Source organism: Sylvia atricapilla, chromosome 8, assembly GCF_009819655.1.
Source record: "Sylvia atricapilla isolate bSylAtr1 chromosome 8, bSylAtr1.pri, whole genome shotgun sequence".
NCBI lineage: Eukaryota > Metazoa > Chordata > Aves > Passeriformes > Sylviidae > Sylvia > Sylvia atricapilla.
In genome coordinates this window covers 198,453-224,316 of record NC_089147.1, presented here as the reverse complement: position 1 = coordinate 224,316, position 25,864 = coordinate 198,453, and the positions used below count along the sequence as shown (strand labels likewise).

Below are 25,864 nucleotides of genomic sequence, written 5' to 3'. Positions count from 1 at the left end.
AATGGCATTAGCCTATATTTCAGGGCTTTGCTGGGTGTTTCCAGCTCTGGTGATTAGTTACAAGAAATAGAAATGCCTGTATTGTAACCTTTTAATGGCTATGGGAGACTTGTAAACTAAGTTGAGATTTAAGCAATTTGTAGATTTCAAAATGAGCTGTAGAGTTCATTGAGAAAGAAAAATGCATCATTGAAATTCATGGTGCCACTTTGGTTTTCTTAGCTGAGATTTATCAGTGAAAGCCATATTGCTTTCCCTTTGCCTTTATTTTAAAGCTCTTGAATACATTGTTTTTAAGGTCCATTTCTTTTACAAGCTTTCCCTTTCAGCTTGCTCAGGGTATTGCGTCCTATGAACATCTGTTTGTGCCTAAAATCAGCCAGGACCTGGACTGTACCCTGCCTCCCTCCTCCCCTTTGTTTCCAGAGGCTATTGTTTCCGATTTCATGCTATCAGAGGGGCTGCATGTTTTCCTGTGTGAAGTTGTCAGAGAGATAAAAGCACAGGAGCAGGGTCACATTTCGAGGGATGGGCATGAAAAATTGGTAAAATGTATCTTGAGGGCCACCCACAAGACTTGCCTGAAGAAATTCAGAAATAGAGAGTAGAATTGTCATTTTAAAATAATGCAAATTCCAGGGTGGAGTAAGTAGCAATGAAGAAAGTGTTTAACTGGCAGAAATCTCTGAGTCAGATTTACACTTGGTTGACTTATTGCTGTTAGGTAGCTTGAGAGTCTCTAGTTGGACTTTGTTACAAAGAAAATGCCCTCGTCCTCGCTGTGGTACCTGCCATGTCTGTTCAGTGTGGCAGTGAGGGGCCAGAAGATTTAAAGGCAGTGTGTTTGTTACACCTTTCAGCCATCAGAGTGCACTGGGGAAATGAGGAGCAGTACTGGAGGTTTCTGCCTGTCCAAAATTTTCAGTACAGAATCATTAGCTTTATGATACGAGACCTGCAAGGAGTACAGTAAGGATGATGATGGTGACACAAAGACAAATAGTGCATCTTAATTAACCTAATGAAACCCCTCTTCCAGTAAGGAGGCAGGTACTACCCTGGTTTGTAATGCTGCAAACCATGGTCAGCCAAAACTCTTCTGTCTGGCATGAGTTCCAGAAGAGGCCCCCTGGTTTGGGAAGGTGCAGAGTGGTTCAGAAGGGCAGAACTCCTGCCCTCACACACAGCTGAGCCTCTTCCCCGTGCAGAAACACAGCAGGAGGAGCTTGCAGTTGTCTTACAGGTGCCCCTCTGCAAGGACTAGGCAGTCAGGAAGGAGTTGTGCCTGTCCCTAGCTGAGTGTCAGTGCCTTGCTAGATTGTTTGGTTTATGATTTTAACTCTTCACTTAGGTCTCTACCAGGTGTGAAATGAAGAAAATGGTTTAACAGTACTGGTTAGGTCAGGGATTCACTAAGGCGGTTATTTTTGAAGCTTGTAATGAGGATTTTTTTAAAGCACATGATGAGAAAACAAATGAAATGTGTAAGTTGTGTTTTTTCCGAGGCAGCTGATAGATAGGGATGCCAAACAAGGTGTTATCTGGCTGCCATATAGCTATTGAATTACAAAATGATATATGTGATATTAATTGGCCCAATTCTGGAATTTTAAGGAGATAATTTTTTCTATAGTTTTTTTTTTTTTCAAAGACAAGTTAATTATTTTTTCTCAAATGCATAAATTATTTGCAATTTAATATGACAAACTAAATATACAATGTGAGTTTTGCTGAATTTAGTGGCATTTTTGGCTATGGAAATTCAGCAGGGGAACACTAGTATGCAGACTTCTTTCCATTTTGCTAATATAGCAGAAAAAAGACTAAATATGCTTTGGTTTTTGTTGAATTTATATCCTTTATGGTAGTTCTTTTGGATATTAATTTGTTCATAAATAGAAATACGAGAAAGCAGCAACACTGGGAGTGTGTAACGGTTGTGTAGGTGAGTTCAAAGAAGACCACTCTAATAAGTGAGTATTTTTCCCTTATTAGCATTCGTATTTTAGCTTGCAGTGACTTTGCCAGGGCTCTGGGTCCCGTGGCAGGGGTGGCTGTGGGTGGAGGTGACATCACCTGCTGGCACATGGTGGCACAGGGGACCTGCCCCTCTGGGTGCCAGGCCAGGGTCCTGGAAGGCTGCAGTGTGGGCAGGGCTCCCCCGAGGGCCCTGCCAGCCCCAGGTGCCCTGGCTGTGCCCCTGTTGAGGCGGGCAGCACAGCACACACATCCTCAGAGCAGCTCTGAGGACACCTCTGGGCACGGAGTCCCACCAGCACAATTCCAGTTTGGAGGGGACAAGGATGATCTGTTGCCTTCTCAGCACACTGACCACTGTGTTTTCATGTCTTTCACTGCTTCAAGTATTACTTGAAGAACTTAGGCACTGCTGATAGCATCCATTGCTGGTCTTAATGGGTATAAATTCTTTTTGAAATCACAGCTTTCTTATACCATCAGTTTTCTTTGGCGTATGTGTCTAATTTTGGATGGGTTAAAGAATTTACTTTGTTTAGCTTTGTCTCAGAGGGAAGAGAACAAAGGCTAGAGTAAAAATTAATAGCACATCTTAAAATCTATTACAACATCTCCCTTTTTTCTGACGAAAAGTGAGTGAAAAAGGCCTCTCTAGAGGAAATAAAGAAGTTATTACAACTTCTACTTTTTTGTAGAGTATGAAAAAGCTTTCTGTATGTTAAACAGTCTTGTGGACATCTGGCATGATTGGTTTTAATCTGCTGACTAAAAAGTCAGGATTAAATCTTGCTTTACACCTCTTTGTATTGCGGTCAGTAAAGTGACAGAGCTGCCCTGAAACAATGGCACTACTTATTCCACCCAATATGCCATGTGGTAGATCACCCCCTTTTTCAGCACCACTTCTCTGCAAAGACAATGAAGCATCTGGTGGGGTTTTCCTGTGTCCAGGATATTTTTTGTCAGTAATTTCACTCAGCCGCTCTGCTTAGCTCTCCCTCGGTGCTACTTTTTGAGATGGGGTTTGCCAAATCCAGTGGCAAGAGGTCAGGAGGCCAAAGTGATGAATTTTTATGTGCCTGTTCCTTGTGTTTCTGCTCAGTCATGATTCTTTGCGCGCTGTGCTGCCTCTGAAAGGGAGCCACAGTGAGCAATTTGTCCTCCCAGGCTGGGGAGAATGGGGAGGCAGATGAGTTAAAGTAGCGTGTATGACTGCGGACAGAGCTGCGCACAAATGTTTTCTGATGGCAGAACAGAATCCTCCTGTCACTATTCAGCACAAGAGGGGCTTGGGAGATTTGTAGCCTGTTGGCTTTCCATCAAGTGACAAATGAATTTAACAGCACTTAAAGATACAGCGGAAAGAATAGCACTCGACAAGGCAGCCCCAGCTGCGAGCTCTAAAATGATGCTGCATTAACACTTGTGTACTCGTGTCTCACGTATTTGAACCTTGGTTTGCTTAACGGAAAGAATTTCATCTCTGTTTCAGAAGCTCTGTAGAATGGACTTTCTGGTTGTTTGGGCCAGTCAGGTCCCATCCCCTCTGGAGGGAATCTTTGGTTGTTACAAGCAGGAAGACCCTCGTTGCCTCATTTCATGCAGAGCTTTCTGTCCTCACTCAGTGGTGCCCTCAGTGGTGGGGTGGAACGAGCCAGGGATCAGTGTTCATTGTGAGGTTAAATCCCTTTGAATCCCCAGGCAGTGCTGTGAAGTGGTTCTCCAAGTCGTCCTCTGATCAGCTGTGCCCCTAACTGGCCAAGGGCCGCTGGTCCTGAGCCTTGGACCTCCTGAGCACTGCTGTGCTGCTGACACTTGGCTCTCACACCATCTCACACCACGGCAGAAGGAACTCAGGGCTGCATTACCAGGGTGGGGAATAGAGGCAGTACACAGGACATGCCTCTAAGCAAGTGTACACACCCCAAACCCTGCCTGTTTTAGCCCACAGCTGTTCTTAGGTGATGCCAGTCTTTAGTGGGTGTGGGGTGTGTACACTTGCTGATCTCTCAGTCCATCTTAGTGTTCATCAAGGAGAATATAGCAAACATTGGGTACCCACCTTGCACATTATTTTACAAAGATATCCATTCATTTCATCCCAAAATATCTATTTTAGTGTGTGAATACAGGCTCCTGGGAACAGATGAACTCCATGATGGCCTGGGTCTTGTTGAAGAAGCATCAGCCTGCTGGTGGGCAGCGTGCCTGGGGACAGCCCAGCAGCTCAGCTGTGGCCAGGGTGCTGCAGCAGCCAGCTGCTTGGCACCTGCACCACCACAGGGCTGGGACAGGGACAGTGCAGCAATCCCACCTCACGGCTCGCAGAGCTGTTTGAATAGGACTAGCTGAAAAGGATTATTTGAACTTTAAAGCTGCTGGACTTACATTCCATTTCAGAAAGTGAGTAAAGCAGCAAATGATGGTGGACCAAACAGGGAATATGTCAATGAGAAATGAAGGAGATACGGCAGGATAAAAAGGAGTTGAGTCAAAGAGGCTGGACAAACAAAACAACAGGGGAACAATACAGTAAAGAAATTATTCACAGGCTGCATCAGGTAGACATCACCTGGTCAGCAAAGTTTTAGTCTTACCATAACACCATGCAGCATGTTTCAGTTATCAGCACAGTGAATTTTGCATTCCCGACTTGTTCAGGTCTGGAAACCAGAAGCAGTGAAAATTGTTTTTGTGTTACATTTGTTTCCTTAAAAAGTAAAGTTAACTTGGAGAAGGGTTTTTTTTTTTTTTTTCCCAAAGAGAGAAAACAGTGGAAGAACATGGACATCTCTTCCACTTTGCTGTGCATGCTCGTGACCGTTGTATGAGCTGGAGGGCATTCATCCATTCTGGGGGGCACCCATCCACCCCACCACTGTGCTTAGCCTTAGCAGGAGTCCAAGCCTGAGCTGCTGGCAGCACAACACACTTGTGCCTCGTGCAAGTCACTTACTTGTTCCACGTCTCAAATCCCATCTTTTTAAGGGGCTAAGGATTTTTTTGCTGTTGTGCATAATGGCAAGAAGAAAAAAGAAATGTATTCTTTCTAGAAATAAATAGAAATTTATTATTTTTAATTTTATGATAAAAAGTATTCAGTGCCTGCCTCAGGACATCTAGATTTTAGGTACATACATCATTTGATTCCAGAATTGCCCAACACAACATGTTTTAAAAGTCAGCTCCCAATTATACCTGCAGCTGAGAGTCTACTATGTGGGAGCCAAAGGGTCACACTCTCCAAAGGTTAAGCCTTGAACTTGAGCTGTGTCACACCATTGATCTTGTAAAAGCCTCCCCATTATTTTAAAAGGGCAAACTCCTGAATTACTCCGTTTGGCAGTGCTGCTTGGGAGTGTTTCTGGGCTTGCTGTTGGCTCGGAGGTCAGCAGGGAGCGTGGAGCAGCCAGGGGCTGGCCAGTCCGTGCTGTGTCAGCTGTGAGCTCCTGCAAGGCTCCAGGACAGCCAAGCTGGGGACTCCAGTGCCTGCACAGCCCACTGCTGCAAGCAGGTCAAGAAGCACCAAATAATCTTCTTAGGTGTTGGCCTAAATTTTTTCTACTTGGTGTTACTGCTCCTATGTTTCATTTGTTACGGCTGTAAGAAGCCACGAAGTTTGGAGGCAGCAGAAGCACAAACACCATCAGTGCAAACACAAGCAAATGTTACCACTCAAAACAAAGGCAATTGCAAGGCACACGGGAGCAGATGGGGCTCACAGGCTGTTTCGCTTTTAGAAAAAGCAAATAGAGAAGAAATAGAGGTTCTTAGTCTGCAAGTTAGATAAAAGCAAGCTTAGCTATAAGGAGAGAAGCTGCCTCTTATTCCATTCCTCCTGAATTCAAGGGAGCAGGGGATTTTATGTTTCTCTACAGAAACAGATTTACATCACAGATTCTGTGTGCTTCATCGAAGTCTTTGCTGAACAGAAATAATATACCCAGTCCTCTGCTTGGTTGTTAGCTGAAGTGGAAGAGTGTAAATGCTTTGAAGTTTTCCAACAAGGAATTTCTCAAGATGGCATTACTGCATGGCGAAAGCAGAAAAAATAATGGAAAATAAGTAACAGAACATCTGAGTAGATCTGAAGAGGATCACACCTTATGGGACAAGACATATATCTTGTGTTTATGCAGATAATTTCCTTAGGAACGGTTGGACTGTCCCAGTTTCTGTAATTATGAAAAAGCAAATATTTATCTTTGAATACTCCCTCATGAGTACTTGACATCAAGTAGTAATACAAAATTATTTAGAAGGATGGACAGAACGAGGGAAGAGATTTTTCTGGCAGACAGCTTCCCAGTTCTAGACCTTGCAGTGCTGTGGGTTTATCTGGACCTGATCAAAGTCCTGATTTTGTATTATTTATGTCTGACGTCAGCAAGTGAATTCAAGCTGAGGCTTTAGAAAGTGATCAGGGGAACCCTTTACCTTTGTCCCCAGAGGCTCTGCACAGTTCACACAGGTGCCAGACAGCTCCAGGTAAATTGTTTGTGAATCACTTTGTAGATGCTTTGCTGAACTCGGGCTTGAGATCATAGTCAGGAAAACAAAACGAGAGAATACAAAAAGATGTGCAAGCTGACCAGAGAGACAGAGAGAGAGAAAACAAGAAGGTAATCAGCATGCAGGGGAATATGGAAAAGGAGTTCTAGCCTGATCTGTAATCTTGGAGAATATGAGATACAGAGGCCTTTTGGAATTAATTCAGATTCTTTTCTGAAGGAGAGAATTACAAAGAGAGCCATCATTGCCACCAGCTGTTGGCACAGAGCAAAGCTGCTGAGGCCAGAGGCCACAGTCAGGGACCTCGAGGCTCCCTCCAGACCTGGAGAAGGGCAGGCTGTGCCACCAGCACATGGCACTGAGCTGCCACTCTGGGCCAGCTGTTCCAGCTGTTGGCCAGCTGTTCCAGCTGTTGTCCAGCTGCTCCCATGCCCATCCCTGCCCGGCCAGGGTCTGCAGCAGTGTGCTGTGGTCAGCCTGGCCCGCTGCCTCCTGAGCAAACAGTGAGGGAGCACAGGCAGCACTGCCAGGGGTGTCTCTGCGAGGGCTGGGTGGGGATTTGGGCAGTGCCAGGGCAGGGGACACCGTGCTGTCCCCAGGACACTCAGGACACTCAGCACAGTGCCTGAAAGGTACACAGCAACGCTTTGGCACTGCCTGGTGACACACTGGGTCAGGAATTATCTCAGTTTCTGGACAAGAAAATGCATCTTACAATCAACCTAGGGCTGCTGTGACATTGAGACCAAAGGCAGGCAAGTTGTTTCCAGCAGGGATCATCTGTTTTAGGGAGGCAGGAGATCTTTGGGACAATGGAAGCATGAGGATAGTGCTTTGGTGCTGAGACGTTTTGGTCACAGACACCACCCAAAGAAGCATTTTAAAATATCCCAGAATATCCCTGTGCCACAGTTCAGTAGGGGAGCTGCTCCAATAGGTTCTGGGCAGCTCCTGGGCCAGGCTCTCCCAGGAGTGGGATTGGTGCTTCTTTCACCTGCCTGTGAGGTTAAATCAGTCCTGACGTGGGTACAGGCAGCAGGGTCATGTCAGTGGCAGTGGTGTGCCCTCAGAAGGGGGCTGTACACACTGAAAAAAAACCTAAAATCCTAAAATTTAGTTTATTTGGATGCTCAAGTGCTCAAGACCTTATTTCACTTGACTCCTGATAGGATTCTTCAGACTCTGCACTTCTCTCCTAGCAGTCACAGCCATGAGTACATCTGTGCAGCTTACTGCAAATTCCAGTGGCAACTATTGCTAAACTTTCTTAATTGTAAAGGAGCAATGTATATATTCTATTTTCTCTTTTGTGTTTTAAGGATTCAAAGTAATAATAAGTCCTAATAAGAGTATTCAAATAATAGAGATCAATAGTACACATCTTTGCATCAGTGGACAGATGCAATAGGACGAGTCTGTAGATGCTTGAATACCACATTTTGGGGGGTTTCCCTGCCAGCCCCCAAAATTATTGACGGACTTACAAGCATGTAATAGCTCACACATCTGGAGGTGGACTCAGAGAATAAAGAAGTGTGGAATCAGTGAAAAATCAGCTGCAGCTTTCAGCCAAGCAGGAAGCAGCAGTGCAGCCCACAGCTGTTCAGTGTTCCCATATAAACACAACACAAAGTGTGTGTTACAGACTGTTGTGTGTTTTATGTGTATAAGAATTGTTTTAATGCCTGTATCCCTATGTATGGAGAAATGTAGTCTTAACCCCTTAATGTGTGGTGTATATGGAGGAACAGATGTGTTTTGAATCTCTGTTATGCTGCAAATCAACGGTGTAATTCTGAGAATTGCTGAGTTTAGAAGTTTCAGATTTGTCTCTTGTAAGTATAAAAACATTGCCTCCTAGCTTTGTGTAACAGGATGTTGTTATTACCTCCCAAGGGCCTTGTCAGGAAAGTTGTTACTATGTTTTACAATTCAATACACATAAATGATCACAAAGGGTTATATCAAAAGTGCTACAAAGGACCTACCTGTGCAGAGTATGGGAAAACAGCAATGAGACACGGCTGTATTTGCCAGGGAGAGGCTGGCTACTGAGCTCCCTCTCAGCTCTGAATGCAGCTCTCCTGCAAGCTTTTTAACCAAATCTTGTTTCCAAGGAAAATAATATGGTTAAAAAAAAAAAACAAAAAAACCCAAACTTACGTAGAGTTTTGATATCTGGTTTCTCCTCTTTTGCTCTTGTAAAAATGAACCTTTGAGGGAATACCCAGCAAGGAACAGTGAGTTTTCATAGCATTTTGATTTTCTTTGCTAGCAACAAAAAATCCCTTCATAAGCAGACTTGCCTAAAAAGGCACATGGTCCCGAAAGTTTTCTGCTTGGGTGACTACGACTGTGCAGAAATTCAAAGGAGGAGGAAAAAAGGAGTGCCTCCAGCTTGTATAAGAAATGAACCTTTGCCCAATCACTTTTGTCTGCGAATAAGGTAACTTTTTGTGTGTGTGAAATTTGAAAGCAATAAGGTATGTGGGCCCTTTCTCTGTATTGGTTCTCAGGAGTCGATCGCGCGGTTTTTGTTTTGGAGCCGGGCTGACGTTGTGAGATAAAGCAGCTCAGGGAAAAAAATGTTCTCAAGCAGATGCCTTTAAGAGACAGAAATCATGAATTTGTTGAATTGCAACCACTCTGGGGGTGGCTACAATGACTTTTTGACAGTGACAGTAACTCTGCCGTGTCTTTTCGAGCCCTTCTTTGGCCCATTCACTCTGGAAAGCTGCTTAAGCGCACTTAAGCGCATTAGCATTTGGATGCTCGGGGACCGTATTGACCCTCATTTGGAAAGTTTAAATGAGTGAAAGATGGAGCGATTTGTTAGGGCTTTAGAAACCAGCTTTAGAGAGCTGCGGGTTTTCCGCTCTGGTTTGTTCGGGTGCTTGTTCTAATCTGGTGTGCTGTTTGAAGGGACCAGACTGATTTGTGACACATGAGCCCAAAGCCTCTTTTTTTGGGCTTGACCCGATTATCTGATCTGTGCTCGGAATTTCAATGGGCCGCGTGGAGGGAGCGAGGTTGGGAATGCTCTGTGCCGGCTCCCTCAGTACCCCGTCTGGACACAGATGGCAAAGGCTGTGCTGTGTGGGCACACAAAGGGCTCACTGCTCTGCCCGGGCTGAGGAGCAGAGATCTGGGCTGAGGAGCAGAGATCTGGGCTGAGGAGCAGAGATCTGGGCTGAGGAGCAGAGATCTGGGCTGAGGAGCAGAGATCTGGGCTGAGGAGTGGAGATCTGGGCTGAGGAGCAGAGATCTGGGCTGAGGAATGGAGCCCTGGGCTGAGGAATGGAGCCCTGGGCTGAGGAATGGAGCCCTGGGCTGAGGAATGGAGCTCTGGGCTGAGGAATGGAGATCTGGGCTGAGGAATGGAGCTCTGGGCTGAGGAATGGAGCTCTGGGCTGAGGAATGGAGATCTGGGCTGAGGAGCAGAGATCTGGGCTGAGGAATGGAGCTCTGGGCTGAGGAGCAGGAGATCTGGGCTGAGGAATGGAGCTCTGGGCTGAGGAATGGAGCTCTGGGCTGAGGAATGGAGCTCTGGGCTGAGGAATGGAGCTCTGGGCTGAGGAATGGAGCCCTGGGCTGAGGAATGGAGCTCTGGGCTGAGGAATGGAGCTCTGGGCTGAGGAGAAGAGCTCTGGGCTGAGGAATGGAGCTCTGGGCTGAGGAGAAGAGCTCTGGGCTGAGGAATGGAGCCCTGGGCTGAGGAGCAGGAGATCTGGGCTGAGGAATGGAGCTCTGGGCTGAGGAATGGAGCTCTGGGCTGAGGAATGGAGCTCTGGGCTGAGGAATGGAGATCTGGGCTGAGGAATGGAGATCTGGGCTGAGGAATGGAGCTCTGGCTGAGGAGCAGCAGGTCTGCACTGAGGATCAGAAGCTCTGGGCTGAGGAATGGAGCTCCAGGAGGTGCAGCTCCACACCACTCCATGCTGTCCTCCTGCTGCCCCGGGGGCCTGTAACCAGCGTGTTCCCACTGTCCTCCCAAGCCTCCAAAATCCACCTTAGAGTCCTGCAGAGGGGCTGGAGCTCTCGCAGAGCCCGTGGGGCCAGTGCTCCCTGTGCCAGTGAAACCTGTGGTGGCACAGACACCGCGGATGTTCTGGTGCTGTGGCCGTGCCCAGAGCTTTAGGGCAAACCCACAGTCAGATGGGCACTGCACTGCTTTTGGGGAGGGGGGAAATAGTCAGGAAACGTTTGGCAGAAAATGACATCATTTGGTCAGTGAGCGAGGAATCAACACTTGTTTCATTCACAAACTTGTAAGAAGAAGAGCAGATTTGTGGGGTTTTACCAAATCCCATTCAAGTTACTTGTTAAAATCGAAAGTCGTCGACTCACTGATTTTTATTTGTACTGTGCCAATAGGCAAGGGCCTTTATCAAGGATCAGATTTTTATTAAACGGGAGCAAAATGTCCATTGACAGATTGTTCCCATTCTGGCACTGCAATCCTCAGCTGAGATATAAAGTATTTGGAAGCAAATGGGGTTTTGTTTAAATACATGTTTGGCATCTATTTCTGCCTTCAGGAGAAGGTGAGAATGGGGAAAAGAGAAGTGATCTGTAGTTCATGGTGTGTCTGGTAGACACTGCACCTCTGATAATGAGTCCAAATATAAGCATTTCTGTCTCTGAGAGACAGGAGCACGTAGTAGGATGTGAAAGTCTATACCACATAAAATATTTATCTTAGAAATTAATATTACGCAAAATGAAAACCTTTTGTCTGGTTATTATGAAAAGGAATGGGGTGAGCAGAGCAGGGAAGTCACCTCTTTGCCTCACCTTGACTCAGTTATTTTCTTTAACAAAAAACATTTTTCTTAAGAACCTCTGGCAAAATCAGGTTTTATTCAGAAGGACAGTCTTTGCCAGTATCCGTATCCAGGGCTGTGCACAGATCCTGTCAGCAGTGTGTGCCTCAGCAGCAGCCAGGAATGCTGAGGTGCTTCCCGAGGGTGGAGACACATCTGTGTCTTTGAACAGTGCCCAGTTTGAACAATGTCCTCAGTTCTGCTTCCTGACGTTTTCCTTGTGGCTCCCAGCAGCCAGGCAGAGGGCACGGGTGTGCACCACATCCAGCAGCCTTGCCCAGGCAGGGAGGCTGCAGTGAGGTGTGCCCAGCCCGGTTCAGATGGAGATCCCTGCATTTCAAAGCACCTGACATACCTAAGGCTTCACTACCTGCTTTCTAAAAGCTCTAGATTTCACTGCTGCCATGCGGTGAGCAGCCCTTTGAGCAGCCCATTTCACATTATTCCCTGTGGAGCTGGCTCCCAGCCAGGCCAATGCCCAGGGATGAAGGCCCAGCACTTGCACGGAAACTCATACCTCTGTGCCTGATAAAATGTTGGTTCATGATATGGTTTAGGCATCCAGTGCTCAGAATACCTAGAGGTGTCATTCCTCTTATTTAAAAGAGGGAATTTGCTGTGCAAAGTAAACTGTGAAAATTGCTCAGACTGTGTAAGCATTTCTCAGACTTGCAAAGTGTACTCGTAACATGAACTTACAGGACAGATGTTTTTGCAAACAAGGGTTAACTCACAGAACTGTAGTGTCAATGTAGTTATCAGCTCTTAAAAGAGCACAAAACCTGGTCATAATCTGTAAGCAGTGGTTTGGAGGATGTTTGCAAGTAATGTGTGATACAGCATACAGTGATACCTGTGAAAAAGCCTGTCTGCATGGTACACACTGAATGACTATTTGCCTTTCCTGATTGATATTTTCTTAATATTGCCTGTTTCTCTCCAAGTGGTAATTAAGTTTATTGTTTCAAGTCCATCATGAGTGGAAGTGACTTATATTAGCAATGCTTTGTATTTTGACATACAACAAATTATATTTAAGGGGAGGGGGCGTTGAAGATACATCTATTGATAATGTTCAGTTGAATCTGGTCTTCTCTTGCATATAAACTGGTTTCCCTTTCTCCCCTTATGTTTTTCTTAGACACTATGTGCAAAGGCCACGATGCAGACCATCCGGGCAGCTGACACAAATGAAGTAGTCAAGCTAATATTTCGTGAATCTGATAATGACCGAAAGGTAAACAGCTTAATGCCCTTGGCACCCCTGTGCAAATAGAAACAGTGTTGAATGTTCACTTTCTTTTTTACAAAGCATGAATATAGTTGTTCCAAACTGATAATGTAAAGGGAGGGGAGGATATAGATTGTCACACCTAATGCTCAGTTAATTGGATCTATTTAAGTGATTGCCAGCCAAGCAAATGGGCAGGCTGACAAGGGGCTTTGGACATGTGGAAATGAGTGGTTTAAAAGGGTTGTGTATCTCTGAAAGGGTCACTGCCAGCAGCTGGGTGTTGAGTCGTTGAGTCCAAGAGCTTTGCTGACCTTTCTCTCTACTTTTTTATTTAGGTTATGCTGCAATTAGAAAAGAAGCTCTTTGACTATTTTAATCAAGATGTATTTAGAGACAACAATGGCACTGCGGTAAGTTCATTGCTAAACCCTTTCAAAGGAGTAAGTTGGGAACTCACATACAAATTGCATTTCTCTAACGAGCCCTTCATCCTAATCAGCCCTCCTGTCTGCAGAATGAGAAGAGATAATTCAGCCAACACAATAACTGCTCCAGATTTCCTCATCAGTTAGTCAGTTATATTGTGTACAGATTCTTAACTTTGGCATGTTCACCTTCTTTTTATAGAAAAATATTGTAAATTAAATGTATACAACAGTTCACTTTTCTTGTCTGTCCTCTAGTCTGCATTTCTTCAAGCATCCTGTTTTTCTTCCTAGCTCCTCATTGTGCATCATACAGTAATTTAGGAAAACCCCTTAAATGCAAAGCCCTTTTGAAAATACCTGGGTCTTCTAAATCACATAAATCTAATAAAATCACATTAAAGAAAATAGAGTGCCCCTCTCCACAGAAACCTCAGAGTCTTTATGACAAATCAGTGTTAATGTCCCGTGTCTGCTTAATCCTCTTTGGAAGCCCTGTATGCTTGTCCCAACAGAGACAGTCTGCTGCAGAGCTTGAGATTGCTACTCCACTTACTTCTTGTGTACCAGAAACACAGGCATTGTATTTTCTTTAATGTGATTTTATTTCAAATGGTAGCCACTTCATTTTGGCACAGGTGCGTATCGCTGCTTGCAGCTTTCTCCATTTCACCCAGGGCTCCCAGGAGTGATGTGTCCAGGGCAGTGCACAGGGGGCCTCGTTCCCACCTCCCAGTTTGGCTGCACTCTGCACCAGTCACACATTGCTGCTTTGTGCCCGGGGACGGGCTGTGGACAGGATCCATTCTGTGACCCATGGCCCTGCACTCTCTCCTCTCCTGCCTTCAGCTCATTCTCTCCCTGCTCACAGAGAGCAGGCTGTTGGAGGGCTGTCTGAGAGCCCTAGGACATGGAGGGCAGCTGAAGCCCTGGTGCCCTCTGATTTTAACTTGGCTTCACCTGGGAGATTGATTCCGTGTGAGAATCTGAGATTTCGCTCATTTGTTGAGGTCAGAAGAGTTTGATGGGTAACAGCCATGAGGGGTGAAGATCTCATCCCCCTTCTAGTCCCCTTCTAGTCCCCTTCTGTCCCACAGCATGGCTCTTGTGCCTGTGTGCTCACTATGAGAGGTGCCTCTGTGGGCAACGTACCTTCAAATGCACTTACTGTCACATCACTTTGGGGTTCTTTGGTTTAAATTTACAAGGTGAATGCATCCTTGGGAAATACCTAATATTTCCTTCACTGACATTTTGCAGTTTTGGGGACATTTAATTCAAAGCAATAAGTCTCCTCCCAATTCCTTTTTTCCATATTAATTGCATCCCTGTCCCAGATTTTTCTGCTAGGTGCATTATTATATTAACTTTTCCATTTTTTTAAAAACCAGCTCAAGTATTTGTCATTTGTGTTTTTTCCCAGTGCACTCCTGAAGCTGTGTAAAGCTGTTCTTGGTGCTTGTTTGCTATGTCCTAGTGGTATTTTGGGTGGCTGCTGCTTGATTTGCATACAGGGCTGTGGGGTGTGAAGGTACAGGCAGAATCCCACTTAAACACATTCCATTTCAAAATCAGTAGTCATTTCTTTCATGCATCAAGAAGTGGGAAATCTTCCAGATCAAACATGGAAGAAAGAGATAAACGATATAATGAGCCATTGGAGATAATCTAATCTTCATGGTCTAGTTAAACACGCAGCACCATGATCACTAAAAACAAACTACCTATCTAAAACGATAAATGTCTCTGTGCCGAATTCAACCCAAAAAATCCATCGCATCCTTCATCAACCGCCGGGCTTGTACCAGCCTGACAGAAATTTAATTCAAGCTGGCTCCTGAAAATAATTATTGTATTTTAAGAGTAGTAATCATTGGTCGGGACATGATTGAATATGTCCATGCCTATTGACTTTTTCTATGATTTATAGCTTTGTGTAGTCGATATTCCCATCGAAATTGTATAATTAATTATAAGTGGGGCTGTCAGGGCTGCAGGATGGAGTGCCCTGATGAGTATTTGGGAAGATTAAATTTTCCTTAGCTGTACCAATGCAAGGCTTGGGAATTTTCACAGCACTGGGGCTGTTGGATAAAGATGTTTTCTGTGTGTTTAGCAACTGCTTTAGCTCAAAATCCATTGATTTTTCAGAGGGTATTTTTTTATCAGTGCTGTGTCTCTTCAGTAACATTGGAATGTGTACGGATGTGACAAGACCTGACAAATATTTATTATCAACAGGCTACTTTATCATTGTCCGTACACAGTTATTTCTTCCTTTTTACGTTGTAATCAACAAAAAGAATCTTAATATATATTTATAAAAATGATTATTTTTGATGAAAAATCTGATATAGATACAAATCACCTGTTTAACAGAAATTCGGTTTGAAATGCATACTGTAATCTGTCGGGTCTAATTTTTCCAAACTAATCTGTAGCTTATTCAGACTTATCTGTATTCCAAAGTTAGCTTAGCAATTACCTATATTGATTACCTCAGAGTGCAATGACTGTTTGTATCATTGTATTTCAGAAAGGAACACCCAGATTTACCCAGTTCTGTGTGATAGGAAAAAAGATAAAGCCTATTTGAAAACAGCTGTTGCAATAACGCAAAACCGGTTTATTATTTAATTCCTGTGTTCTGAGTTACGTCAGAGTTGTGGTCCATCAGACAGACCAGGGGTCAGTCCATAAGCACCCCGAGCTGTCCTGGGTGGGTCTGTGGGAGGCTGTTACAGGGGAGCACTGAGAGAGGTGCCCAGGAGGAGGTGCAGAGTTCCACAACGGCAGCAGGCAGGTCCCAGTGCCAGTGGGTTCTGTTCCTTTGGCAGGAGCTCAGCGTTTCTGCCCCGGCTGGTTGGACACAGCCAGGCTGTGCCGGTCCGTGCCGTCATCCTGCTCTGGGGCTTGCCCCTGAGTGGTGGAAAAGCTCAAAGGAGGCTTCTCACACCTTCCCAGAGGCAGCCCCTGCCTGGGAGCCGCCCCCATGTCCCCATCACCCCTCTCCTGCCCGGCAGGTGCACGGTGCCCTGCGCCCCTGCGTGGATTTCCTGGCAGGTCTGCAGTGCTGCCCACGCTGCTGAGCTCACACTGCCTCACCACCGTGTCACTCACACAAAACACGGCTGGACCTTGGATTTCCAGCCCTTACGTGATAAAAATCAGCATGCCAGTCCCTCCAAGAGAGGGGTGGGGCTTCTTGAATAAACCTACACTTTTACCAGGGATTTGCAGATTCTTTAATTGTTTGTGATAGATGAGGCTATAAGTGTTTTTTTTGTTTGATTTGGGGTTTTTTGGGTTTTTTTTGGTTTTTTGTTTGTGGTTTTTGTTTTTTTTTTTAAAGGAATTCCCTGTTAATTTCAAAACAATCAAAAGAAAAGCAAGCCGAGGGTAATTATGTAATGAAAAAAATATAATCAGGTTATTGACTTGTGCCAAAGAACCACAAGCTAAATTGTATTTCTTCAGTAGTCAATTAAATAAATATATAGTAAAAATATAAAAACCTGTAATGACTACAGAGGAATGGTTTAATCATCAGGAGTCATTTTATAATCTTTAACCACAATTAGAAATGAGGAATGGTACCTACATTCCTGTCTTTCCTATGATCTGTATTAAAGAATCAATTAAAGAATCAAGCTAGTGCACTGTCCTTAGGATTTTTACCACAACTGTGTAGTAGAAGTGATCAGTGAATTGTCTTAAGAGTGGAACCTGATGATATTCTTGCTAAAATCACGATCTCTTTTCTCTATTGGTCTTTGTGAAAGCTGGTGACTGAGAGGGAAGCTGTGTCCTGCGTCCTGCTGTCCCTGCTGCTCCTGGGTCCTGCTGCCGCAGCCCCACAGAAACACAGAGCCCTTGTCCATCCCTGGGCTGGGCTGCTCAGGGGCAGGATTAGCCCAAGGGCTCCAGATCAGCTCCAGGATCACCAGAGGGTTCAGAGGGCACTGCTGGTACACCAGCATTCATTCCACACCACATCCAAGAACATTCGGCTGAAAAGCCCAGTGGTTCCCAGCCTGGATTTTCATGGCATGGAAGTGGTTCTATTTCTTACTTTATTTGTGCAGCAGCTCTCCCGGTGCAGAAGACAAACAGTGAACTCTTATGGAGAGTATGTTCTGACTCGGTTTCCCTTCACTGAAATTCCCATTATTCTGTGTGTGTTCAGCCTCAGCTGATATGGTATGAGAAGAAAATTATAATGTGCTGTAAGAACAGATTGAGTTAAAGATCTTGTTTTCCCTCTGAGAAGTAGTGATTTAAAGTGATCCATTATCATTCTAGTTAACTTAGAGATGTTACTGCATACAGTTCAGGCAAACATACTTCTAAATTTTAAGGAATTTATTGGGGGAGAGGTGTATTCCTAGGAAATCCTGAAATGATACGCAAATCGAGCAGAAAGATATCGTCCACAAGGGACCTCTATTAAGATTTTTGTGAGAATATGTATGCCTATGAAGATTAAGGATCTGGCGTCACTGAAAATGTATTAATCAACAGACAAGATATAGCACAATGCACTCTTCCCAATGGCCTTGGCTCTGACCCTTTTAAAGATAATGGGAATACTGTCCACTAGGAACTAGATTAGGACGATCAAGTGCATTTCATCAGGGTATGACTTGAACCATGATCCCAGGGGTGAAAAGGCAGAGGTTTATCCACTGAGCCAACCAGCCCCTGTCCAGATAAAATCTTGAATATGATATATAAGGGCAAATTAGGGTAGAGAAAGGAAATTGATTGCTTAGGACCACTGCTAGCTCAGACTGGTCAGAAGGAAATCCTGCCTGTTCTGAAACTGCTTCTTTTATTTAAGATAGTCTTCTGAGAGGCCTGATTTTCATGAAGTATTAATTGGATAATGGCTTCATGCTCTGTGTCTTTATTCAGAAGCAGCAGTCCTGTGTTTAGAATTGCATTTGCTTAAATTAGCCATTAGTTGATATGCCACTGGATAAACTGCAAAATGAGAAATGACAGCGATAGGAAATATTACGAATAAATTGTTCTCACTAGCAAAACATAAATGTAAATCCAGATTGCACAAACAAGTCAATCCAGATGTGTTGGGTTAGCTGTTTACTGCAAGCTTCAAACAGCTGAATTATTCTGGTGTAAAATTTGTCCACAGCACAAAGTTACAAATATTATTTCATTACCTTTCCCCCCATCCTGTTCTATACAGCTGCTGTATGACGTAAGAATAATTCAGGTGAACTGTGGTATATTTATTTTTTTAGGCATTGGTTCTTATTCAAGTCTAGCCTGAAGAGTAGGTTCAGCATCTGTATTTGCAGTCTGTAATCCAGCCTGTAGTATTATCTAACATGCTTTGGCCCTTTTTAACCTGTGTGACTTGGAGGAGAATATCCAGGGAGGCAATGTTTGCATCTGCATTCTTGGATGGTGAGATCCAAGTTTATGGATCTCAACGTCATCCCTTACAGTTAATATTTGTGCACACAAGTGCCATACCAAAGCTTCCACATCTTGCCCAAAGTCTGTGGCAAGTGAAATAAAAATAGAAAGGTGCTTAATTATTTTTTCACCATCTCCCTGCAGTATCTCAATCCTCTTGTGCTCTCCAGGCACCCCTGATAACCTCCCAGATGAATGTCTGCGTGCACAAAGGATTGCTCAGGGGAAAGCAAATACTAGGTTTAACTTGCAAAGTTTTACTTGAGCACACTTTGATACCAAAGGCAGAGCTGGAGATCAGAGTGGGGTCCCCAGCTGCAGGGCTGGAGAGATGGGTGCTGGTCCCTGGTGTGTGTGTTTCAGCACACATAGCCCATCTGGGTGGAGCTGCCCTGCTCCCCACCACTGCCCCGGCACCCCGCAGCCCCATACAGGGAGGGCACAAATCAGAGTCCCTGCTGGAAGAGCAGCACCTCAGTGTTGGGTGTCTGGAAGGTGCAGTGGCTTTGTGAGATGCCTGACTCTCTGTGAGGGCAGCACAGAGAAGGACTGGAGCCCCCCACATCCCTCAGGGGCACACCCAGCATTGACCTGCCTCTGTGATCCTGCCTGTTTCCCAAAACACTCGTGCCAGACAAGCCTGGGGCAATCTTCAACCCGCTGTGGGACTTTTGCCCAAGTAAGAAACATTTCATAGTTGTTCCTCAAGAAAATACCATTTTTAAACACTCTACAAGTAATACTAAAACTGTATTCTCCATATTTCATAATTTTCCAAATTGTAGCTCACGAGTAACTGTGTAACAGGATAGTGCATGATGGTTGGGACTCCCAAGTGGGACAAACTAATGTTTCACAGTAACAGACACATAAAGTTTAATGGAATAATCCATTGAGTGTGTCATATTTGCAAGCAGGATATTCCTAATTAAAGTCTTCTGGTTTTAAAGACAGCATCCACTCAGTCATTCCTGACATTTTGAAGGAGCTTTCTCTCAAGCTGTTGTGCACAGTGAATTATGAATTATTACCATAATATTTAGTGTCTGTCCCAGCAAAGTTGTGAAAACGGCAATTTGCATGAATGCCTTTTTCCAGAGTCAATTTTCCTTTAATTCGAGGTGAGTGCTGGAATCCCAGGAGAGGGAGCTGCAGAATCCATTTTTCCCGTCAGAAGGTGAAGAGCGTGTGTTCAGCTGTGCCCAGCTGGTGGGCACAGGGCACAGGTCTGTGTGCTGGGGCAGCTGGGCTGCAGCACTGCTGATGGGGCTGTGCTCTCCAGGCTCTGCTGGCACCACTCAGGGACGGGATGGGTTCACTGCTGCAGGGCAGCCTGGGCAAGGAGCCCTCGGCGTGGGGAAGGAGCTCCTGTGGTCAGCAGGAAGGTCACTGCTGCTGCACGAGTGGAAGCCCAGGCCTAATCTGCTCTTGGCTTTTTAACTAGTTATCCTTTACATACACTTCAGTCTTCTCACTGAGAACTAATTTCCTGAGTAGTACAACAGGTTCTGATTTCTGTTGTTTTTTTCAAGTAACAGAACTCTCACAGGATGAGATCTGGCTTCTCTGCTGCATGAGAACAGAGGGGTGGCTGGACTGTCAGCAGGGTGCTTGACTGGCAGCTTACCCATACCAGTGGTGTCAGCCCTCAGTGCTGCTGGCTGTGCAGTGCTGGGCTTCACCCCCCTAATGCTGAGAACAATCTCTTTGGTGCCATTTCTCTGTGTGCCATAGATCCACATTTATGTGGGCGTTTGTGATTTGACAACACTGCCATCCAGGATATATAGATAAGTGCAGAAATATTACAGAAAGGCAGCGTAAGTGGTACATTTATATTCAATGATTTGGGGTTTTTTCTTTGAAACGTGATTTTACAGACTGGCAGTGAAAGAAGATTAATATTCAAAGTATATAATAATAGATCATTTTACGTAGTCTTTGTTAGAGAAAGAAGTAGCTTTAAAATCAGGCAGAGTTGTGTATGGCATTTTCATGGATAAGTGGGAGAGATCAGCTTTTCCACAGGCCTTTACCTGAAGTCAGTAGACTGCTGAATCAGTTTCTAAATAATTTGCTGTGACTGGAAAGACACGTAAAATTAGTGTCTTTCTAAAGTCTGCTGGAATAAAACATGTGCTCCACAAGACTGGCAAAGGAGGTTACGGTGAGCAGGGCCCACATGTTTTAATTCTCTGAGGTCACTTCTTTATGCTCATCTCCTCTTTTTGGTCTGAAACTTCATTTCCCTTTCACAGCTGTGAATTCTCTTGTGGGCCCTGCAGATGGATTTGATAAATGCTGCTAATATCACCTCCTGATCTGCCAGTGCTCTGACTTTGGTCTGTAGGTCTTGATGAGTAATTGCCATTGTTCTACTCCAATGACTGAATTAAGTTGCCCTGTTTGAAGGGGTTCATACATGTATGATTTTAGCCAAGGTGGCCTATTGCAGTGTACCAAATAGATGCTGACCTTTTACCAGTGCCTCATTGCTTTAAACTGAAGCAAGCAGAACCTCAGTTTCTGCAACTGCCTAAACTCTCTTATAACCTTTGATTACTGTCAAGCTTCATAGTATAGCAATTAGAATTTTGTGCATTGCTTTCTCCTCCACCCTGGCACATAAATGCATGTCACAGCACTGCCAAGAAAAAGCAAAAAGTGAGACTCCCTTCAGCAGGTTTTACAGAATGCACAGCACCCTAAAACCAGCAGATTTGGTAATTCCCTTAGGAGGTGATGGGCACTGCAGCTGACACAGCCATCAGCTCTGAGTGCTGCAGGTGTTCATCAAACATTGCTGTTGGGCTGGTCACTGGACACTGTAGAGCAAACATCTTGATGTAATGTCATGAACTCGGTGTTGGAGCAGATAAAACATAGATCCTGCATCATCTTTGCTCTTACGTAGGTGTAAATATGTTGGTGAAACTGAGCTTGGAGGAAAAAAAAAAGTCTTCTGAAAACTGCCTATGACATAATTCTGGAACAACCTGCCAGTCACAGCATTTTAAAATCTCTGTGTAATTGCTCAAGTTACCACAGTGTGTCATGTAACACCTTAAAGATTTGGTTCTTAAGGATGATCTTATTATGAGTAAATTAAATAGAACAATATATTGATTTTTAGCGTTTGAACTTAATTCTTTTAGCATTTTTAAGGCATTTAGAGTGACAGACATACTCATGTTTCCTGTTCCAGCCATGACATTATTCACAGTGCTGACTGGTGTACAGTGTAAAAATGAGTGAGCAGTTTGTGGTGAAATTGCCACGAAAGGAGTGTGTTCCAGGTGGGGTTTTAAAGACCCTGTCAGGTGCTTTAAAAGTGAAGACTTTACCCTGTGAAATTCTGGCTACTCCTCAGTATCATCTTGCCCATGGTAATTTTCATTCGTTTTCTGTCACGCTGGTTTGCTCCAGGCACCCGTGTACCTGTCCTAAAGCAGATGGAATCCACTGGTGCCTGTGTCAGGCTCTGTGCCTTCTCTCACTAGAGCTGATTTCAGGGCAAATGACATTTTTACTTGTTTGTGACAAGACCTAATGAACAACTTACGTTTGCATGAAAAGTCTTGCATTTTGAGATTACAGGCTTAAGTGAGAATGCAAAATTCTCACTTTGCAATCACACTAAAAAGTAATAGTTAAAACGTGCTCTTCTGCTGAAAAGAATAACTGCATTCTGTCAAAATGCACAGTTGAGGTTCTCTCATCTCTCCTGCCCCTCTCCTCACTGTGCTGCCAGGTAAACACAGAGAGGCTGTGGGGGGTTCCCAGTGCTCTGCCCTCAGCACACAGATAACCTGTCCTTGCCCTCACAAGGGCCAGCAGGTGTCTGTCTGCACACTTGGTGGTTGTGTTTGGACAGAAGGTTACAGGTACTGTAACACAGTCAATAAATAACTAGGAAAAATAATTTTTAAAAGTGCATATATATTTAATATATAGCAGGACTAAAAGCTTTTGCAAACAATCCAGTAAAAATATTTGGCTGTTTTACATGGCAGGATGAACTCTTCACCATGAGCATTCCCTAAATCCTTCTAGGCACCTAGTTGGGCTTTGGCTTCAGGTTGAAGCTCTCCCTTTACCTGGAGAGACTTGGGAAGCTGACAGCACAGTACACAATGCTGTCTTGTTTCTGTTATCTGTCACCAGTGTCAGCAGCTCATCTGCATAGCACAGACATTACAGACACAACTGCAGAAAACAAACACAGCAGAAACTTCTGCTGTGGATAATAATGCTCATCCAAATGCTTAGTCCTCTAAACCCCAAGGCCTCACTGAGTTTGCAAATATCATAATAGCAAGAACAATCTGAATGTATAAATTTTTGAAAATGTGAATTGGTGTGAGAAGACAATGCATCTGTTGAACTTTGCCAACCCTTGGGATGCCCATGAGTAATTTATACCATTGTGTTCTGTGGAGCATTGTTCTTTCATTCAGTCCTCGCAGTTTAACACTTCAGAAACAGCCTTTCTCCTGATACCTCCCCTTCCCTACCCTGAGCTGTTTACTTGGAGCAGTAGGAAACATGTATAGGCATATATTTCAATTAATAGCTTTAACGGGGTTAAACTTGTTTTCCTATCCCAGGTTCTCATAGGGGGGTTGATACCTTTAAGGTGGGGACACGTGGAGCAGGAAAAGGGATGGTAACATTTGTTTTCATAGCCAGTGTGTATTTATTGTGGCTACCAGTCTTACTGAAATACAGAATCACAGTCTGGAAACACTCATGGTGATGGAAACATCCATTTATTCTTCAAGTATGTTGAGATTGCTTCAGTTAGACCAGTGAGTGCTGGACCAGCCCAACACTTTTAGGACTGAGCATATTGTTAGGTACATACTGTAAGCTTTCACACAGATATTCCAAAATATTTATCCAAACATATTGAATTCTCAGGCTTTCAATCAGATGTTAAAACAAGCACAAATTGTCAGAGCTGTTGGAATTGCAGAATCTTTCCCAGCCTACTGTGACAGAGTTTGGAGTCAAATGAACTAAGGCAGGGAAAGCTGCCCATCACCTGGCATCTCCATCTAAAGGTCCCTACACATGGCAGCATGGCAAGAGAGGCTGGAGAGAGCTGGGTGAGCCACGGCAGGAGCTAATCAGCAGTGCAGGTGGTTCAGGTAGCTGCTTTTCACACAGATAATTAATGTGTACAAGTAGCTGCTAATTGCACGTTTCAGGAATGATTTATGAGGTGACAGAGGGGAAAGGGGGACACGATCTCATTTCTTTGGGCACCTCTGCCATTCATGCAGTGGTATCAGCACAGCTGTGAGATGGGACATGATTAATGAAGGGTGGGCAAACAGGGACAGGGACAGGCCACTCCTCAGCACGGCCAGTGGCCCTCAGAGCCAGCACCATGAGCCTCTGTCTATGGCCTGCAGCTCCCTGGGCATCGGGCTGCACCCCTGGCAGCTTCTGCACTACGATCATCTGTGTCCAGAGAACAGCTTGGGGTTTAATGGGGACAATTATCGCTGAGCTGTTGTGAGTGGGTTTGTGTTTATGAACAAAGACTGTGGATATTTATTCTCTCTGTAAGGTACAGGGGGAAACAAACGTGGCTGGGACTAATACAGGACATTAAATCTAGGCTTATGAACATCTCTGTTAAACACCTGCTTCTGTGCTCTGTCTTGGCTGCTGCCTGGAACACCCTTTACCTGCTGTCACACATCCCTCTGTCTGCTGTGCACCATCCACAGTTAAATGTAGGAGAACTCCACTCAGCTTTGCTTGGGGAGAGTGATGTGCACATCCTTGGGATTGTTGTACCTGCTTACCTGCACTGAAGATGATACAGAGTAATAGGATGCATTTCACTGACATTCTCATGGGCTGGTTAGCATATCAGTTTGCTGTTCTTTTTTAATGCTAGTCTGGTTCATCTCTGAAAAGACTGCTAATTAAATTTGAAGAAATGTAGCCTTCGTGTGGTATAAGTGCACTTACAGGTCAGTGCTGTGAAGAGCCAATGCTATGACTTCAGCTGAGGAAAATGAATGTTTTCAACACTTTTCTCAAGGCACTGTTTATGTATGAAAATAGTCCAGACAGTTTTACACTGTGTTATAAAAACTATTCTGTGAGGGCTATACCTCAAGCTGTGTCTTTTATTTCCTTTTATATAATGTAGTATTTTTAAATTGCTGCAGCTCAACATTAAAGAGTGAATGCATTTGTTTCTATCTTTTATAGCTTTTAGAATTTGACAGAGAGCTGTCAGTCTTTAAAGACAGATTGTATGAACTGGACATCTCATTTCCTCCCAGGTAAGATTCATATATAATCCATTTATTTAACTAGCTACAACGTAATTGTTACTTGCACTGTTGGTAAAATGTGAATGTTCCCGTCTTTATTGCAGAAATTATCATGACCTCTGTTCCTTTAATGATTGTTTATTCCCCCCACATCCCCTCCATCACTAATAAACCTCATGCCAGTAGTGCTCTGTAGCTCATCATTTGGGTTCCGCTGATCCTGTCTTTTATAGCTGCTCTTAAAACAGACCTGGCAGGACTGTGTGCTCAGAGATTTGGGAGGGCTTTTAAGCACTGGGCCCAGACCACCTGTTAAATCACATTATTGCAACCATAAAGACAGTCTTTGCCTCAAGTTGTTTGATGACTGTTAGCAGTGGCACTCAGCAGAGTGCAGTCAGCTCGGGGTGTAGAGCCTTCACTCAGAGAAATCCAAGAGGGGTATCAGGAAAGAGGGCAGGAACTTGGATCCTGCTTTTCAGTTTCAGTAAACATCATGTAACTACTCAAGACTGTTAGAATAAATTGGCTGGCTTCATACATGTGCATGATTTTAGTCAGAGGTACCCCTGAGGTGTTTTAGCCATGAATGGACAAATGCTGCTATCATTCAAACCCTAGCTTTTTGCAAATGGCAGTCCTGTTCAGGAGAAATCTGTGAAAGATTTGGTGCCATTTTATATGGATATGGTACCACTCCAAGAGTAAGGAAGTCAAATCTCACAGTTGCTTTCAAGGGAAAGAAATACTGCATTCACAAAGAAAATGTTCAAAAAGTAGCAGAAAAAAGGCAGGTAAAACTATGCTTTTTATATACTTTCTTTGTTAATAGATGCAATACGTTTAAATACTGCTATTTTATGTTTCATGGACAGATAGAAAAGTATGATGTTTTGGCACATACTAAGAAAAAATTTGGGAAGCTTGCCTTTTGTGATCATAATCTCATCCCTTCTCAGCAGCCAGCTGCAATACTGATTTGTATTGATCCCCTGGGACACTGGAAATATGCACGGAGTTACCAGCACTCTAAATTGTCCTTATTGATTGAGTATGAGAACAGGCGACCAGCAGGGTGGGTACATCCCTGCGGGTGTCTCACTCGTCATGTTCTGGTCAGCGTAGAGATGAAGGTGAAGGGAAGTGAGATACAAT

General features: G+C 44.3%; 1 protein-coding gene across 6 annotated transcripts in view; it reads left to right on the top strand.

Annotated features, from left to right (window-relative positions):
* Positions 1-25,864, top strand: part of INPP5A (inositol polyphosphate-5-phosphatase A) — a 188,596-nt gene that overhangs the window by 146,317 nt on the left and 16,415 nt on the right. For 5 of the 6 annotated variants that reach the window (XM_066323376.1, XM_066323374.1, XM_066323375.1 and 2 more), the window contains exons 10-12: positions 12,454-12,549; positions 12,882-12,956; positions 24,645-24,718. In XM_066323376.1, coding sequence (XP_066179473.1) covers positions 12,454-12,549; positions 12,882-12,956; positions 24,645-24,718 — 245 coding nt within the window. Of the gene's footprint in view, positions 1-12,453; positions 12,550-12,881; positions 12,957-24,644; positions 24,719-25,668; positions 25,785-25,864 lie in introns of all 6 variants that reach the window. The other variant, XR_010744086.1, reaches the window with a different exon arrangement.